This window comes from Notolabrus celidotus, chromosome 9 (genome assembly GCF_009762535.1).
Source record: "Notolabrus celidotus isolate fNotCel1 chromosome 9, fNotCel1.pri, whole genome shotgun sequence".
In the NCBI taxonomy this organism is placed as follows: domain Eukaryota; kingdom Metazoa; phylum Chordata; class Actinopteri; order Labriformes; family Labridae; genus Notolabrus; species Notolabrus celidotus.
In genome coordinates, this window is record NC_048280.1 from 8872858 (window position 1) to 8891211 (window position 18354).

The window sequence follows — 18354 nt, forward strand, 5'->3', positions numbered from 1 at the left end:
AAAACTATGTTGTGATAGTTTCTGAAAAACTAATTTGAGTCTTCATATATCAGATCAAAATATAAGTTCCAGATGTGGGATAAATTACATAAGAGTGTCAGTGAGGGTGAATCTTATACTTAATGGGATCAGTTTGCAGGTGCACCTCATGAACGTGCTTCATAGTGAGTAAAAATCACTTTACTTTTGTTGTCAGTAACTCAAGTTATGTCTGTTGAGCTGCACATATTGTTGGTTCTTCAGCAGATACAAGGGAAAGTTCACCCCCACCCACCCCCTTTTCTTTTTTCTCAAATGACACACAGTTACCTTCCTCACGGGCACCACGGTCACTGAATCGTACCAGCCGGTTACACCACGTCTGTCCAGTCTCCGACCCTTGCTGCTAACACTGGGCACATGCTCTCTGCGGGGGGTGGTCGATGATTACAGAGGGGATTCATCAGTGCTCCATTACTACAGCTAAAACCACACACAAGAGACTACTAACATCTGTTTGTTATGATTATAATGATGTGTGCCTAAATACCAGGGTAAAAATTATGAAACTATCAGAAAAACCAAACTGCTTTACAACTTTACAAAATAATCCAATATTAAGATGGCAGGATCAAATGTAGTAACTTTAAAAAACACAAATATAACATCACAGATCTGTTCTTCCTGTATGAGATTTAAGTGTCCACAACTTTTACTAAACATCAGCCATGGAAATCACTTACTGTTAATCACACGCACCCATTATAATTATCTTTTCATTTAGTTTTACTTTCTGTTTTTGTTGCTATGCACTATGAAAATGAAAACTTAAAATTGTTGCCCTGAAAATGATTTTTTGGTTAAGTAAACAAAAAATGTTCCATTTTGTTGCAAACTACATCAAAGTAGTTATCTCAACTACCTGTATTATATTTGTTGTGTAAAGTTGGTCTCATTTCAAAAGTTAGGTTGGAACAACTTGAAATTATGGGTTTGAGGCTCGGCTTAATTATTTGAGTATGCTTCAGGTAAAGAACGGGGTCTCCAACTCAAATCTACAGGGGTCTTCCACACTTTCAATTTCCCACATGTGGCGCCATCTCTCCTTTCCTGTGTGGATTTTATCTCCCTAAAGGTGAGTCTTTTGTTTGAGTATTGTATTGAAACTCTAGCTTTACAGTCGGTCAGTTGATGGTGAGTTGATTACCAGTTAATGTAACCTTAATTTGTATAGTTAGTTAGTTTAATAAGGCATGGTCATTACCCAAAGTTAGCTACCTTGCAGGTGTATAACAAATGTACATTTTCTGAACAAACAATAACAAGCTGGCACAACTTTCACTTCTTAGAATTTATAACTCAAAACTATAAGTTACACTACATATGAATGATAAACTAATCAGTTGGCTCAAATGTAAAATTTCAAGTTAGCCTTAAAACTCAAAAAACTAGTGCAGACAGTTGCCTTGAAATTTTGAGTTTTCACAGCTTTTTTGTTTTAACAGTGAGGGGAAACCTTAATATTATTGATCTTATTGTTTGTTTGTATTTGTTGGTGTCTCTCTGGAGGTGGTAGAGAAGTTTAACTGTAAGGTGTTTTACCTGTGCTTTTGTAGACACTATGCTTTTTGGAAGTATGAAAAAACACACAAAAAATAAAACAAGTTAATGTTTTACTGTAGAGCAGCGGTGAGTCCAACCCAGAATATAAAACAAAAAAGGTACAGACTAAAATTATAATAAACACTAAAACCCTGTGTCTGTTGGGTCTCGAACTCTCAGCCTTTAACATTGCAGCGCATCAAGATTGTTGACGACCTGAACAAACAGTGAGTCATTGTTGGTTCTCACACCAGGATATAAGTCATCATTAAGGCTGTGGTAACATGTTACATTACACACATGGTTCAAATATTCACTCATGCAGACAAAACTCTGAAAATTTCTGAACGTCACGCAGACAACTTAAAGATGTCTGTGGTTTATTTTGAAACAGTGATCACCCCATAAGCCACAGACTGAGGTCAAAGGTGCTTCTTTCCCAGTGACTGTTACTGGTTCAAAATTATACAATCCAGAATAATGTCAAAAATCTAAGTTTATTTCAGGATCATTTTGCTACTGGAGGTGTCTGCACTATCAACTGATAAGAATCTGTTATTGTTACGAGTACATAAACAAGCATTTGCTGTAATTACTGGATTATGTAAGATTAACAAACTGAGCTGAGTGTCAGATCTCCAAATTAGAAATGGTGTTTTTATTTCTTGAGTGCAGCGACATCAAACATAACTTCCTTCCATTTCTTTTTACACGAGTCAAAATCTACATATTTACATTTATATTCTGGGTGTCGATGCAAATCTTTAGCAGAGAAAAGAGGACAAGTATCCCAATTTAAGGATGATCTACCTCCAACATCAGAAATCAAGTCAAGATCATGAGATTGAATATCTAAAATGGCCCGGAGAGAGAAAACACGAAACAGACATACTAAAACAAAGCATTATCCTGGCGGCCATGTCATCTGTCTTCCTCCCAGGACGTGAATGTGAAGATGATAAACTGACTGAGCACCGTGCTTTCCATCATTGACCACTGCAGAGGACAGAGACATACCCAGAACTCAATCTACATGCAGCCATACAGTCTGTATGTTTGAATAAATTACAGTGACACACACACACACACACACACACACACACACACACACACACACACACACACACACACACACACACACACACACACACACACACACACACACACACACACACACACACACACACAGACAACACACACACACAAACCTTCATCATCTTCATCAAAGAACTTACCCACTCTATATCCTTCATTTAGAGATTCTTGTTTGGCCAGATTTTTGGCCACAACCAACAAATGTCCCAAGAGCTGGAATGACCAAAAGAGCATGATGACAGAGCTGAGGATGAAGTGACAATAATTTCTCTAAGTATCAAAGCAGGTCCAGCTTTAATCTGGAAGTTCTGGCTTTATTCTCAAACTCTGCTTGCAGCACTTTATAATAATAATAATAGTAATAATAGCGATCACAAAGGACAAACTTTATTCATTCAAAGTTTATCAAAAACAAAAGTATAAATTATGAAACAGCTGTGCTAATGGAAATCCTAATAAGAAAGAAAGAAAGAGAACAAACACCAAAATGAATGACGAAGGATGAATTGAATAAATTGAAGTCAACAAAGTGAAAGGGCATAAAAAGATAATGAATTAGACATACTTGTTTCTGCTTTAATTTCAATTTTTAATTTCAATTTTTAATTTAATTTAATTTAATTTAAAGAATTAATTTTTCCTCTAATGCCATGTGCCATATCAATGAAATGCCCTTGCTTCTACTCTCAAATATGAATTGAAATAAATGTATTTGTAAGGACACATACACACAGTTTATGTTCAGTAAACAAAATCAAACCCTCTCAGAAAAGTGAGCCACATCATCTTCATCTGGTTTAATTTGAAGGCTCTACCCAGAGACAGTGGTGTATAAAGAGATGCTGAATGATCACCACTCTTAGTGTGAAAATGTCCCAAGGGCTGCACTCAGCAAACACACTCTCTACACACAATGACTCGTCGTCCTGCAGGGGTCTGAACCTGGGGGTAAGCTGGGAGGAGTTTACATGTCCCACCAGTGTTTGTTTGAGGATTTTGAAGTTTGCAGATACACATTACTATATGATGGCCTGAAGTACATTGACATACCTGTCCACATACTCTATGTTTGTCCATGTCTGGTCTGGGGCTATACTCTTTTTAGTTTGAGCTAGGCCCCTTCAGTTACAGGAAAAATTATAGGCAAGGGAAACTTAGAGCCACAGTCATATTACTTTATAATACAGTGTGATTCCTGCAGTTAAAGAACATTGCTTACTGATCATTAAAATGAAACAGACTTTCACAAAGTACTGACATGGGCTTCATCTATGAATCTGATGAAATAGGATATACTTTGAGGATCATATTTGTAGAATAAATGGATATTAACATAATAAAAGCTCTGTAACTGTGTTGATGTTTTAAATTATTCATCACCTTTTGGTTTAAGTTTTTAATCAGATTATGTGTCCTTCATTTGAAGGATTTCACCAGGATGTGGGTCCTAAATACAATGCAATTTAATAAAATTCTACGCAAAAATTAACCAATTCTAGGATGTTTTGATGCATTTTTAAAGCAATTTGGAAGATTATAAAGAATTTTCTTTGGTATCGTATCTATCATCACAATTATTGACCAAAGACTGGCACATGAAATTTCATACAGACCTATGGCTTACCCCACACAGCACCTTATAACTACAGTAGTTAGACAAGCCTTATTACTAAACATTGATGGCGGATCTTACGATGCTCTTTTATGTAAATGGGGTTAAATCAAATAATTACTTACAGTCTTTTAGGGCCATTGAGGCTTTGTATTGCATATACATTGTCATTGTATTGAATGTAGATGTTAATGGACAAACTTACCTCAGCTTCATCATCTTTGGCCTCACTTATTCTGGGAATTGGGACCCTTGGAATAACCAGAAAGTGAACAGGGGCCTGTGGGCTGATATCTCTGAATGCCAAACACTGATAAAAACACAAAAACAACATGAATGAGTGTTAAACTGCACAACTTGTCATGAAATCGTTGTATCTGCATCCTAACTTGTTTATGTGCATTTATCTCTGGACTCCACGTGGAAGAGAGCCCCAGATGAGATAACCCTACATGTTTTGGAGATGCTTGTTTACCTTGTCATCTTCATAAATTATATCTGCTGGGATGCTTTTGTCAATCACTTTGGAGAAGATGGTTGGAGCTGGGGAGCCATATTTCTTGCTGGCCTCCTCTGCCAGTCTCACCTCGTCACTTTTAGTGCACAGTGGTCTCTGTGGGTCAGTCACACACATGGCACAGAGGTAAATAGAAGCTCTGGGCTCAGAACTTCCTAATAGCACCCAACACAACAACTCATGAAGGACACAGTGAACCCAACCTTTCCGTGGTTGGGTGCAGCGGGTTTTCCACAGCCACCACCAAGGCTGGTAGGACACTTGTTGCCCACATGTTCTGCGGCTGTCAACATAAATAAAATGCTTATAATAATCAGTCGGTTTACAAGAGCAGATACCTCAACTCGAACAACGCGGTGCACACGGTTAAGGTGAGCAACTCTGGTCCCAATGATCCATGTTCGCAAAATCTGACGAAAATACATAGCTAGATGTTTGTAACCTTAATAAATTGGTTTTTATTTCCACTTTTGGCAGCAGCAGCACAGTCACCAAGCTGGGTCACGAAAACTCTGCACTGTATGTTAGTGTTGCCTTCAGGTATATCGGTATTTTTAACAACCTACCTGTCTTACAGCGTGTAAAATACGACTTCCCTAAATGTGTTGTACGCTACAGCGAAAGCATACACCTCTACAGAAGCCTGAAGATGTTGTTGTATCAGAAGTTGAATTGAAAGGACGATATTTGTACAAACAGTGTTGATTTCAGCCGTAAAAGTCAAACACAACTGTAAACTAAACCCTGCAACTCAGTGAAATACGAATCAAAAGTTCATTTTCAGCCTATCAGTTGTAACACATTACATCGCTGTTAATCGTATTCAAGTTTCACAAGTGGAAATAAAAATCTACCCTCAATAAGTCAAACCATTTTCATGAATGTGAAATGTCCGACATTTATCATTGTATGCAAAGGGAGCACTGTACCAACGTCTACAAGGGTGTGTTCAAGAGCCCCAACGTTCCCCCTATGCTAGAAACGATGCTAACATTGGCTCCATAAAATATATATGTTGAATATGGATTTTGACGTGCTTAAACTAGCTTCATTGTTATGTTAGGTCTTTTCTATAAAGCGTTAGATCTTCAGACGTTTGAACATAGCAAAATACTGTAATGTATTATGTGTTTATTGCAACAGGGGGCGTCTTTGTAAGAGACAGTTAAGTGTCAGTTATTTATGTCAGTGGACAGGAAGTGACGTTTAAGACGGAAAAGATGGCGGCCCGCACACGACTGCCCTTGCTGTTTCCTAGAAACCTGCCACCTTTAAGAAATAAACAGCTTGTCCACACCGAGGCTGCAATCAAGGAGCCCACGTATCCCCCCATAGTCCACTCTCTCACGGCTAAAAGTAAATCAGCTCGCCGGCGACAGGTTGAGGTACAAGTCCAGAAGATATGTGCCTCTGCAGTGGACGAGAAGCTCTCCCTTCTCACTCGGATCCAGCGGAAGAAATTTGTGGTGTACCCTCAGACTTTTGCACGGAACGCAGACAGATGGTACCAACACTTTACCAAGACTGCATATATCCCGGGTCTGCCCGAAAAATTCAACCTGGGTGCTCCTGATGAGAGCAAGGGGGTGGAGAGCTCAACACCAGCGGCTGCACAGAGCACTGTGCCGGGCATTGGAAATGATGCGTTCGCGGACACCCGCTCCTTGGTCACTCGTGTGATTTTACAGGAGCAGTGGCACATGAAGAAGCGTAAGCCTTTTCTGTCCAGAGCGCAAGAACAGATGGTCGGACCTGTTCTGAGAAACCTGGCGACTGGACTTAACCATGGTCTGGCCAAATACAACCCTCTGTTCCTGCTTTCCAGTCTTGGTATGCATAATTATAGTGATTGTGTCACATGTTTGAAATATATCACATAAAACGAATGAATAACAAGTTGATTCAGCTGTCTCCCTATTCACATTTGCACCCTCAAACTATCATCACCAGCTTTAATTGTCCTGCATGTGAAACTACATTTGAAGTTTGTAAACAGCTGATCAGCTGACAGTATGGACCAGTAACAGCCCCCCCCCCCCCCTTTCTTATTACTGATCCATCAACGTTGCTGTGTTTCTGTCAGATTTTGATCAAAAGGTGCACTTTTACTGGAGGAGAGGACAGAGAATCATACCAAAGGGGCACCGAAAAGGACGACAAGAGCCAACCAGGTTCCAGATTGATGACCAACCAATCAGTCAGATTAGGATAACACAACAACTCCCACAGGTAGTAAACACAGGGGTTTACCATCTGTGTAGAATTCAAGATAATAATAAAGTCTGTGCATGATTATGTACAGGGAAAAGTCTATGAAGAATGGTTATGTGGCAGTCTTCTGTGTGTTCTTAATCACTTTCTGTCATTGTGCTTTTTTCTCAGTTTGTCCCGATTGAGGCCTCTTATACAGCTGAAGTTCCAGAGATCACATTATCTCCTCACCTGATGCCTATGTTCAAAAGACAGTATGACAACAATATATTTACAGGTAACAAAGCAACACAAAAGATAAATATGTAATCCTTCATCTCACATTTCATCTTGACTACATGACAGCAGAGAATGAGACACTTAAAGCCAAAAACTGGCTACATTAAATTTCCTTTTTTGTATAAAAGACACCCGAAAGGCCAAAGATATTAAATCTATCATAAAGGAAGACACTAACAATTGGGTAATCCTAACATTTGAGATGCTTAACCTTTGAATATTCTGTTTTGGTTCTAACCTACACTGGCCAAAAGGGTCTGGCCTTGTTGTTTACATTGTTTGATATCAATCATAGGGAGAGATAAATAGAAATGTTAAAATTACACTTAGAATACACATGACTCAAAAAATCCTCATCCCTTCATCCCATATACCTATATCCACCTTTGGTCGTTCTGTGTTAAGATAAACCCTGTCCTTTCCTGGATTTTTTATTAACAGGATCTAAGCTACCAGACCCGGCATGTTATGGTCACACCCAGTTCCATATGGTACCAGATCAATATCACAGAGACCGGATGGCTCGGATGAAGCAGTCTGATCAGGTGGAGGTCTTCCTCAGAGCCAACGCACTCGCCAGCCTCTTCGCCTGGACCGGAGCTCAGGCCATGTACCAGGGTGAGACATCAGAACATTAACATAGGCATAAGATGCATCTTTAGCCACAGCAGAGACCATGATATAGTACTTACTTTGAAAGTTGATTTTCCTCATAAGTTAACAATGTTGTAATGTGCTAATACTGGAGTCATTCTTCCCTCTCATCTCCTCAGGTTTCTGGAACAATGAAGACGTCACCAGACCCTTTGTGTCCCAGGCTGTGATTTCAGACGGCAAGTTCTTCTCCTTCTTCTGCTACCAGCTGAACACTTTGGCCCTCTCTGTGGAGGTCAACGCAAACAACCCCAGGAAAAACCTCCTGTGGGGCACTGAGAGCCTGCAGCTGTACGAGAGCGTACAGGACGGAGAGGTGGTGGGTCTGAACGACGACGTCATAAAACTTCTGGTTCAGTTCCTCTTGAATCAGCCGTAAAGCTCTTCTGTTTTTTTTGTCTTCAAAGCGTTCTAATGAGAGATTCCTATGACTATGTGTACTTCAAGGAACTTTGTCAAAATGTATAGTGTACAATCAAAAAAGCAGAGAGCTGTGTTATGGTGCGTGAAAGTGAACTAAGTACTGAAATGTACTGCACACATACGTATGTATGCTTATTGTGCTGACTGTATTTATGCATAAATAAAACCAAACTTTTCAAATAGACCCTGTTTCTGTTTAGACCTAAAATGGCCATTTATAACAAACATGTTTTAAATATAACTACTTTGAAGAGTTGTCAAATTTATACAGATCAAGGAGAAATGTTATCCCTTTAACAGTCATGATGGGAAGACTAAAGGAATGAGGCCCACAATGGAGAATGCAGAGCCAGAAATTTTTTTTCATTTATCTTCTTTTACTATTTCTTGTAAAGAAATTCCTCCACAAAGAACATACTCTGAATGCAACAAATTGGAACTAAACACTTTGTTATAATCTTGCGATTCTATCTTTGTCGGTCTTGCATTTATGCATGTCAGGATTTTCACTACTACTAAGGTGGCCCACGCCTTACCTGGGTTGATCACTGTGGTTACTTATGCTGAACTCTTAATCTGCTCTGGGCCAGGTTATGATCAGGATCAGAGATCAGTTTGTAGAAAACCCCGCTAGCTGACCAATCAGCTCGTTTGATCATGGAGCTCTGTGAGATGATCAAGAGGACAGAGATGGGCAGGACACTTTGTCTACCTGCAAGATTATGTAATACAGATGAAAGTTATTGATTATGCCTTCTGGACATCATCAAACAGAGTCTTAAATAGGTTAGCTGGGTGAAGATTTTGTTTCCTACTGTATTAAATATAAAACTACGCCTGCTTATCACTTTGAATCATGTTTTTATTTTTATTTCTACACGGTGCTCAGTTTGATACCGTCAGGGATGCAGCTGAACTATTAAGTCCCAAAATGTCACACAAGATCAAATCAGAGTGAGGGATGACTTTCAGGTAGTGATGGTGAGATGAAGCCTCATGAGGCTTCGAACCACTTGAGCCAATTGGTTCGAGAAAGGGTTCATTACTCGAAGCTTCATGTGCACACGAAACCACCTACTGGCCAGGTTTATCATTACAAGCAGCTGGATCTTAACCACATAATGTGTGATGCATTTAATTTTTGTGTCTGTTATGGGAATGACTATGAATTACAAAAAAATGTATGACCAAATAATTTCTGTACATAAATGATCATATATGTGTATGATCAAATATTTTTGAATGTATTCTGTGTGTGTACATTTTCCCAAAATGGTATTATCATATGATATGGCAGGTTGTGTAAATATATTTTTCTGTCACTTTAGGAAAATGGAATTGGCTTAAGCAGGGAGAGGACAGTGAAAGTGATTGTGGGACTAGGAAGAGGGCACTGAATATGCTTGTATTATTAGGAGTTAGGAGTTATTAAATCAAAATGTTGCCACACAGGGGAAATCCTCCTCTTTCTTTCTTTTTTAAGTTATATTTTTTGGGCTTTGACTCCTTTAATTTATAGAGGAGAGGACAGTGTAGAAACTGGGAGAGAGTGGGGGAAAAATGCAATTAAAAAGCTGCAGGCTGGGCTAGAACCCGGGCCAATTATATCAAGACCGCACCAGAGTCGCAACAGGTCCGCACCTAACTCCCCTCTTTCTAGCTGGCTCCGTCTAACCTGTCCTCCTCTCACTCCTAAATCTTCAACCATCTCTCTCTCTCTCTCTCTCTCTCTCTCTCTCTCTCTCTCTCTCTCTCTCTCTCTCTCTAAACGCTGTCCAAACTCTAGTGTCTAACTATCAAAACTCTATCCGAAGACTGAACAGACCGCAACTCTCCATCAAACGCCCACATTTTGAACGGAGCCTGAGGGGTTTATATGGCTGTCAAACCTCGCAGCAAAATCTGAACCACTTGCCGAAGCAGTCACATGGTACAGCCGGGCAGCGAGGCTTCGGACGTCATCATTTTCGGCCCCTCCCCTCAATGAAGCAAGCCTCGATACACGCTTCACGGAAACGCCCCCTCCATTACTCGACACACGCTTCGAAGCCTCGGCACATCTCGTAACATCACTACTTTCAGGGAAAAAACAGGAGTTACTATAGAAATAAGAGTACTGAAAGGCAACCTAAGTCTTTTATTCCACATAAATCTGCACACCTTTAACACCCATAATGCAACTCAATTGGAGATACAGTGTGTTGAACCAGCAGAATCACAGTGAGTCATGTTTTTCTAATGTACTCGTTTACATACACAGTGTAGGCAAATATTTCAGGTAAGTGCAATTGAACAACCAAAGACTTGCAGCTGAAATCCTAAAGAGGAATGATGACCTCTCCGACCATCTTATACTGTGAGATGACAAACACACACAAGAATCTACATATATAATAATATATCTTGATGCATGATAAGGTTGTGCAGATACTCAGTATGTTTGCCACACGTTGCTACAGAAAGAAATGTAAAGTGACATAAAGCTGCTGTTAGTACACTATGAATGGTAAGTTAAGGGCTTTCAGGGAGTGTAAGGCACTGCTCACAAATCATGATGCAAAGTAAGAGATGTAGAGAACGGAAGAAGAGCTGAGGTTAGTGAAGTAGTACGTCTTTTTGACAGAGTGGGGTTAAAGGCATGGTGATGTGTTCTTTTCCACAGGAAGTGAGGCTATAAACAGGTAAATGCTTTGCTCTCTCAGCTCTTGTAACATCTCTATTGTTAGAAAATAAAACCACATCCTCATGTGAAATATAGTGAGACAAGAATCCAAAATATAAGAGCTACTGTACTTGTGTATGAGTATAAGGAGTGACACTTAAGTGGTGGTTATTGCTCTAAGGTGAAAACAGTGAATTCATAAAACAGTGAATGAGATATTGCTCTAAAGCTCTATATTGTTGACACTTGTGTCCACAGTTTAAAGGTTCCTGGATCTGTTGGATCGAAGACATTTGTTTGTTTTAAACTTTCCGCTGTCTCATTGAAGAGCTTTCCTCTGCTCCGTTATTTTCACCAGGTGACCTAATGAGCGAATAGAGATCATAAATCATCGTCAAATGTGCAAAAAAACATTAAGGAAAAATACTTTAGAGAAATGGTTGCCACCCCTCAGTACTCACTGTGTGTTTGTCTGATCATTTGCACCATTTCCTGTGAATAAGGAAGACATTTCAAGATCAATAGGTCACAGGGAAAGACACAAATAACACCACAGCTTAAACCTCAGTGTGTGTAAACCCTCTGAATACCTGCTGCTGTGTAATCTTTCTTGGACTGACTCTTCTCATAGAGCAAAATGGCGGCAACCAGGATGATCACTTCAACCACGATGGCTATGAAGGGCTTCAGAGGCTCGTAGAAACTGATGACCTTTGGCAGGAATATTCAGATTTAGAAAACACTAACCAACACTAAGACAGTGTCAAATAATCCATTATCGGTAAATCCAAACTGTATACATTTCTATATTTAGTGTGTATAAGAGTTGTAACTCACAAACAAAATAAGGTTGAGAACTACTAGTTGAATCTTTGACCATGAACTGTAATCGTTGGTGCTTTCAAATGGAGTGTTGTGTATTGATTTCAAGACAAAGTCCACATGAACTCCCTCCTTTTATTTGGTTTTTCATCCATACATTTCAAAATGGTACTTAATATATACTTTTCTGATCCTCAAACAGGTCCTCTCTGGCCTTTTCTTTTTCCATTTCATTCCATTTCCAGTATGACATTATGTGATCACTAGAGACTTTAAAGACATCCATGATGCTGTTTATCCACAACGGGACCACCTGACAACAAGCTGATGGTGTGAAAGTCTTCCCATGTTGCTTCTTAACAGTGTTTTCTTGGGTAAAGTCTTGAAATGTAGAAAGCTAATACATCAGTTATTCAGATTTATAGTGTCTGAAAAGTAGTGGAGAAGAAACAGAGACACCACCTGAGATTTAGGACTCCAACACTTCACTACCGTAAATGTTGTAATATGTTTAAGGCCCCAGTCAGTTCTAGACTCTTAAAATAGTCCTAACTTACTCCCCTCTGAATAGAAGTATAAATAAACATAAACCAGAACTGATAAAAGCTGTAAAAGTTTATCTCTTTCCCACTGACCTTTAATTCCACATGACCCATCGTGGTGCTGATGTTGTACACTGCTCCACAGTAATAAAAGCCAGAGTCATCCTCGGTCAGGTTGTGAACCAGCAGTTTGGTCTTCCTCTCCTCATTTTTGATTCCATACTTGTGATTCTCTGCAGCAGTGGAAATCTGCTCCTAGGAAAAAAAAAAAACAATTCCAACAGGTCAAAGGTCATATATGTGTTGAAAAGTTATTATTCACTAGATTCACCAGTTTCTGTTGGGCGAGTTATTAAGTGTTTCTTTTAAGTGTTTTGTATCTTTTAACTTAAAGGAATTTAGAGACAAAATCATCAGTACTTCATAACAGCTTTGCTCTGAACAACAATGCACATGAGTTTTGAAGTTATTCCTCCAGAAGTTTTTGCCAAAGTGTTCATCAATGTTCTCTTAGATGTTTAATTTGAAATTTTTATGTCATAGATTCCCAAACAGATATTAATTGAGGTGTCAATTCAGCAATCAGGGTCATAAATCTCACTCAAACCTGAATAAACCTCAGAGCCTTTCACCCACCTTGCCCGTATCATTTGCCTTATACCAGTTCCAGGTGTTTGGTTTTGGTTTACTGTCCTCTATTTTACATGTGATCACCACAGAATCCCCAACGTAGCTGACTATGGGTTTGTCTCGCACCTCACCAATCTGTGGAGCTGGGGAACAACAAGGGAAAAGAAGAATAATGATGGAAATGCACTTTCTTTTTCTTTTTTGAGCCCTTTAAACCATGTACATACTGGTTTCCATTATGAATAAGAAGCAGGGATTCAGAGAGATGATAATTTTACAAAGTCTGTCTGGGAAAAGTAAATTATGATGTATATACAGTAGCTCCTGAAAGGATTTAATCTGTACCTGCCAAGACAAAGTCTATTTTTGCTTTGCTTCCAAAAACACATGAGTAACACCTGAGGTCCTCTTCACTCACGATTCTGAACCTGCAGATCAGAAACAGACTGATTTTGTTTGCTGCAGAGAAAAGCTAAGCATAAATGCATATAACAGAGTAGCTTCAAAATAATGCATGCATTTGAATAAAGGGACAAGATAAGACACTATATTGTAGCACATACAGATGAAGATGAATACATTATGTGAAGTACATACCTTCGTATGAGATTATACTGCTCATTCTTCAGCTGCACTGTGACTCGGCTGTTCTCTATCTCCTCTCCATCTTTCCTCCAGAAGCCGGTAATGTTTAATGATTTGTTCTGACTACCCGCCCAGGTACACATCAGAACCAGGTTGACCGGGTTCAACAGTTCAACTTTCTCAGTGTGACTGTTACCTGTGTGGAAGAGAGATATTAAACACAGACATAATAGAAAAATCAATTAACACCTGATCCTTCAGAAAAAGAGATATATTTGAATGAAGCGGCATGTGTCATGACTGAAAAACATCTATCTCTCACTGTAGATTACGTTTAACAGCTTAAATTATAATCTATTTTTGCTGTGTCAATCAACAATCTCTTTTTGTATGTTCATTATAAATGTCCTCAAATCTCAAGACACTTAACAAAACCAGCAGGTCTACACTGTCTTACCAGTGTTGCTGTACTATGAGTAAAGCACTGAGAAGTTTTGTAAGAAGCAGCAAGTGGCAAGTAGCAGTGGACTTCTTTCAAAATAGACAGAGCTGAAAAACACCAAAAGCTGACAGATCAACAGTGACATTATCTCTCATATGTACCTTTCAGTACATAACCCTTTTCGACCGTTTGAAGGGGGCCGATGGGATCCAGAGGTGGGGATGTTGGACCGGATGTCTCTGGCAGAAAAACAAACAATTGTATGAAAATGTGACACTGGCTGACTGTATAGAAAGGTAATATTTGTTTAAAAGCTCATTTGTAGTAAGCAACAAGGATGCATCCAGAGGGGTGGTCAGGGGTGGCATGGGCCCCCTGGGATCTTATTGGCCACCCCAGTAGCAACTCCAAAATTCTATACTATGATAGGCTGTTTGGATTATCTGAGGCAGGACTTGTGTTAAAATTAATTACTGTGCTGTGTTGCAAACATAGACTGAATAAAATATGGACGTAGTATTCGTGATGTCGCCCATCTGTTCCTGAGCGCTGTTTTGAAGCCAATCGACGGCGGCAGCAATATTGGAAATGTGGAACTCAAAAAAGCAGAGTGTGACATAAAGAGGCGGAGTTTGAGCCTCTTTGCCAAAAGTTATGTGTTCCCAGCCGGGAGTCAAGTCAGTCATGTCCTTTTTTGGGCAAAAACTCGTAATCTTAATATCTTCTGAACCGTCACGTTAGAAAAAAATCACCCCCGTATAGTGTGTGCCGATAGAGAAATTAGCTACATAGGGCCAAGCTGTTTTTTTTAACCAGGCTGTAAACATGTTTAATAATGCTTTAAAGATCGTCTTTTTTGAATTGGTGTGTATGTGGTTTCCGGTGTTTCTGCAGCCAGCCTCAAGCGGATTCTCGAAGAACTGCAGTTTCTAACACTTCTGCATGGGCTTCATAGTTTGAGACTGGAGGTTGCCGCTTGGTTGCAGCAGGCTACTGGTAGCTCACTTGGCATTTTAATGTAGCGCATTGCCTTCTTTGCGTATTTTAAATAGTGACTTTATGTGTTAGTGAAAGTTGATATGATTAGTGGATGCAGATAGGGTAAATAAATGCTACTTGTGTGTTTGCACAGCTTTGTAACACCCCTGCATAAGTCAGTGCCTCAGTTGAGCCACCCTAGTCAAAAAAGTTTGGCTCCACCCCTGAGGTGTGATGGGGTAACATGTGGTTCTCAGTTTGTTGTTCAGGGTAGTTACCAGGATGTTGCGTGATTGCTGTACTCGCTGGTTTCACATAATTTCTCAAGCCTGGAATAAATTGAGTATTTTTAAATTCAAACCTTTGAAGGCTCCTTCTTTTCTAATTTGCTTAGGGACTATAAGTCTGTGAGCTATTCTTGTCCTGAAGCCTGTAGACAGAACCCTATAAATAATGAATCTGTCTTTTTTTTTTTATTTCCAGTGTTGCTTTCATACTTCATAAAAAAGCTGCTCTTGCGATATTACATCAAAGGTACCGAGGTACAATTACATCAGCTCCAATAAGCTGAAGTACGACTTTGTCTTGAATATTATCTATGAGGCAAACCTGATATTGGTTAAGTTAAAAGTACTCTTTGTCTTCATTTGGATCGTATTTTTGTATTTTTTTTCACATATGTGTATGTTTTCCTTTTTTTGTATCCCTCCTAAAGTAATAACTCTTGGTTTAATTCAGAGCTTCTGTGTCTTTTGAGAATGTCAATTTTGATCATTAAAAAAGACTAAAGATAAACATGTAGAAGTGGCAACTTAAAAACATATTTCAGATACATTAGTACATGATGTTGTTGAAATCCTGTGACATTTACTCCAGATCCTCACAAGATCATTTAGTGAGAAGGAAGAACAAGGTATAAACAGAAGCACATACAGTCAGTATTAAACCCAAACATAGACATTTACTTGTATTGATGTGTCTGCAGGAGATGAAAAGCAGGAGGATCTGAAAAGCAAGCTGCTTCCACGCGGCTGACATGGTTATTATCCTTCTGTCCTCTCTGCGTGCAGGTCTCTCACTGCTTCTCTCTCTAGACTCTCTGCTTGCTGCATCGTGCAGCACCCCCCCAACTCCCCACCCCCAACTGCAGAAGTGACGCAGCTCTGGTATCACGCTGCAGCCTGTGTGTGGCTGACTCCATCCATAATTCAATCAGACGGACAGACAGAGTTCCTCCCTGATGCCGTGCTGCAGTGTAATGCCCTGTATACATAAAACACCCTGGAATAAACACTCAGAGGAGAATGATGCTGTGTTTGCTCTTTGCTCAGAAGCATTCAGATCAGAGGGCTGACATGATTCCTCAAGGTGCCCTATCCTGCTCATTTTGGAGGACCTGGTTGCTGAAGGTCACATGACCCTTCTGCCCTCATGAAAACAGCAGTGAGAGGAAACAAGTCACTTGAAATCTGACTGTCACTATGCTTTTCTTAAGTTGCTTCTTTTATTCAGCACATTTTAAAACCATTCAATGTTTGTTGATTTCATCTAATACTGAATAAAGGCAGAACTTGTAGAGCATATTTAATAGAAGACTATCTACAAGGGCAGTTTTCATTATTAGTGAAATTGTGCAACTACTTGAGTGAAAGAGCAGGAGTATCATCTGAAAGAAAGAACCCAATAACTAAAGTGAAAGCACAGACAAATATACATCAAATTAAAGTTTTATGCACATTAGCTTCCTCCAAAGTGATATCACTATAGGATAGTATACTGTTTTATTTCAATATCTTATAAATACATACAAGTGCATATATATATATTGTAGTTTATCAATCTATTTCAGTCTATTTCTGATCAGAGATTTTGTGCATTTCTGAGTGGATTAGCAGTGTAGTACTGCATCATGATATTTAAGGAAATCATTTTTACTCTGTGTAAAGTTTTTGTGAGTTTCAGCTAATGAGAAGAGATAAATAAAATATATTAAATAACTGAATGATAAGCTTTAATGTTGAGTATAACCTCTTCTTCTTCTTCTTCTTCTATGATATGACTAATGACAGGTTTGTTGTGGTCTTCTTAATTCTTAATTTTGAATTTAGCCTGTTGTGTGTTACCGTGAGTAGTTGTAAATTTTGCCTTCAACTCTTAATCTTGTAATCTTTGTGGACTGTAACTTCATGTTTCCATGAGTGGTTTGCATGAGGAAAAGTAGTTGCTGCCTTGCTAGTAACAAATGAGGATCCAAATAAACAAATAAATAAATAAATAAATAAATAGCTAGATAAATAAATAGTGACAGGATTGACTGGCGCACACACTTTTTTTTGTCTTTTGATAATGTGCATTGTCTCAAGTTAAAGTCCACAGTGTGATTCTTCATCTTAATTGCTTCTATTGCTATAATTAACAACTGGTGGTCCCGAACAGGTGCAAAATCACAGTATTGGGATTGAGCTTTCAGCTTTTAACACATGGTCTCTATTACTGAAATCTCTATTTAAAAGAATGTCAACTGAAGTTCTGTTGTGTAAGAGCATTTGTGTAACATATCTTCTGAGTATGATATTGAAGTCCTTTTTTCCACCCCTAGAAACAACCCTGTCGTCCAATATTTATAACAACACTAACTTAAACACCCTCATGTTTTTGTATGGATCCTGGCTGACAGGTTGTAAATGCACCACCACAGCACACATAAACATCACTACTTCCACTGACTGCTTACATTAAGATCATTTAAATGGTCTCCACCAGATTTGGAGAAGGTGCTTTTCTTCCAACATTTTTCATAAACTCTATTCTGTCTTTAAAATTATTCATCAATGTCTTTTTAATTTTTTTCTCCCTGGAGTTTATTAACACGAGCTGTTTGTCTTTCAAATAATCTGAATATGATACTGAAAAGTCTCAGTGTTGGACATAAAATAATCCAGGATTCTTACAAAGAAAAGGAAAATTCATTTTAGATTTCATCCTTCTGATTGGAACCCTAGATAAGATCTTAGACTACTGTTAAATATTTAAGAGTGTAGTGCAGTGTGTCAGGCAGCAGTCAGTCTGTGACCTCTCCCCACCAGTCAGATCTAAAAGTAGAAATATAAACCTTGTGGGGATAATGAAGTGGTCAGACCTTAAATCCCACAAGAAAGTCACGTCTCTTGGAAAGTTTCATGGTTCACTACAGGGCTGAATAAGGAGATAAGAGAAGCTGATGATGCTTGGTGCTGCAGGCAGGTCCAGAGAGCTCTGAGAGGGGGAGAGATGGAGGCTGGCGGAGGGCATGTATTAGTCCAAACAGAGAGGTCCTCTACT

The 18354-nt window shown here is 39.1% G+C and overlaps 3 protein-coding genes across 4 annotated transcripts; 1 reads left to right on the forward strand and 2 right to left on the reverse strand.

Annotated features, from left to right (window-relative positions):
• Positions 1-1921: 1921 nt before the first annotated feature.
• On the reverse strand, positions 1922-5858 carry hint2 (histidine triad nucleotide binding protein 2). 2 transcript variants are annotated; one of them, XM_034691836.1, is made up of 5 exons: positions 5009-5858; positions 4764-4901; positions 4494-4598; positions 2817-2889; positions 1922-2577 (listed from the first exon to the last, which is right to left on the reverse strand). In XM_034691836.1, the coding sequence occupies exons 1-5, from the start codon at positions 5228-5230 to the stop codon at positions 2486-2488; spliced, it is 630 nt and encodes a 209-aa protein (XP_034547727.1). In that variant the 5' UTR covers positions 5231-5858; the 3' UTR covers positions 1922-2485. The 2 variants fall into 2 exon arrangements, with proteins under 2 accessions (XP_034547727.1, XP_034547728.1); XM_034691837.1 differs by having other exon boundaries at positions 5144-5518.
• Positions 5859-5984: 126 nt separating this feature from the next.
• On the forward strand, positions 5985-8556 carry mrps30 (mitochondrial ribosomal protein S30). Its single transcript, XM_034691834.1, has 5 exons — positions 5985-6635; positions 6889-7034; positions 7188-7293; positions 7737-7913; positions 8069-8556. Exons 1-5 carry the CDS (start codon positions 6026-6028, stop codon positions 8326-8328), a joined length of 1299 nt encoding a protein of 432 aa, XP_034547725.1. The 5' UTR covers positions 5985-6025; the 3' UTR covers positions 8329-8556.
• Positions 8557-10480: 1924 nt separating this feature from the next.
• emb (embigin) lies at positions 10481-16132 on the reverse strand. Its single transcript, XM_034691835.1, has 9 exons — positions 15999-16132; positions 14217-14294; positions 13626-13809; positions 13374-13456; positions 13035-13171; positions 12492-12653; positions 11625-11745; positions 11496-11526; positions 10481-11397 (listed from the first exon to the last, which is right to left on the reverse strand). The coding sequence occupies exons 1-9, from the start codon at positions 16069-16071 to the stop codon at positions 11337-11339; spliced, it is 930 nt and encodes a 309-aa protein (XP_034547726.1). The 5' UTR covers positions 16072-16132; the 3' UTR covers positions 10481-11336.
• Between the last annotated feature and the right edge of the window lie 2222 nt (positions 16133-18354).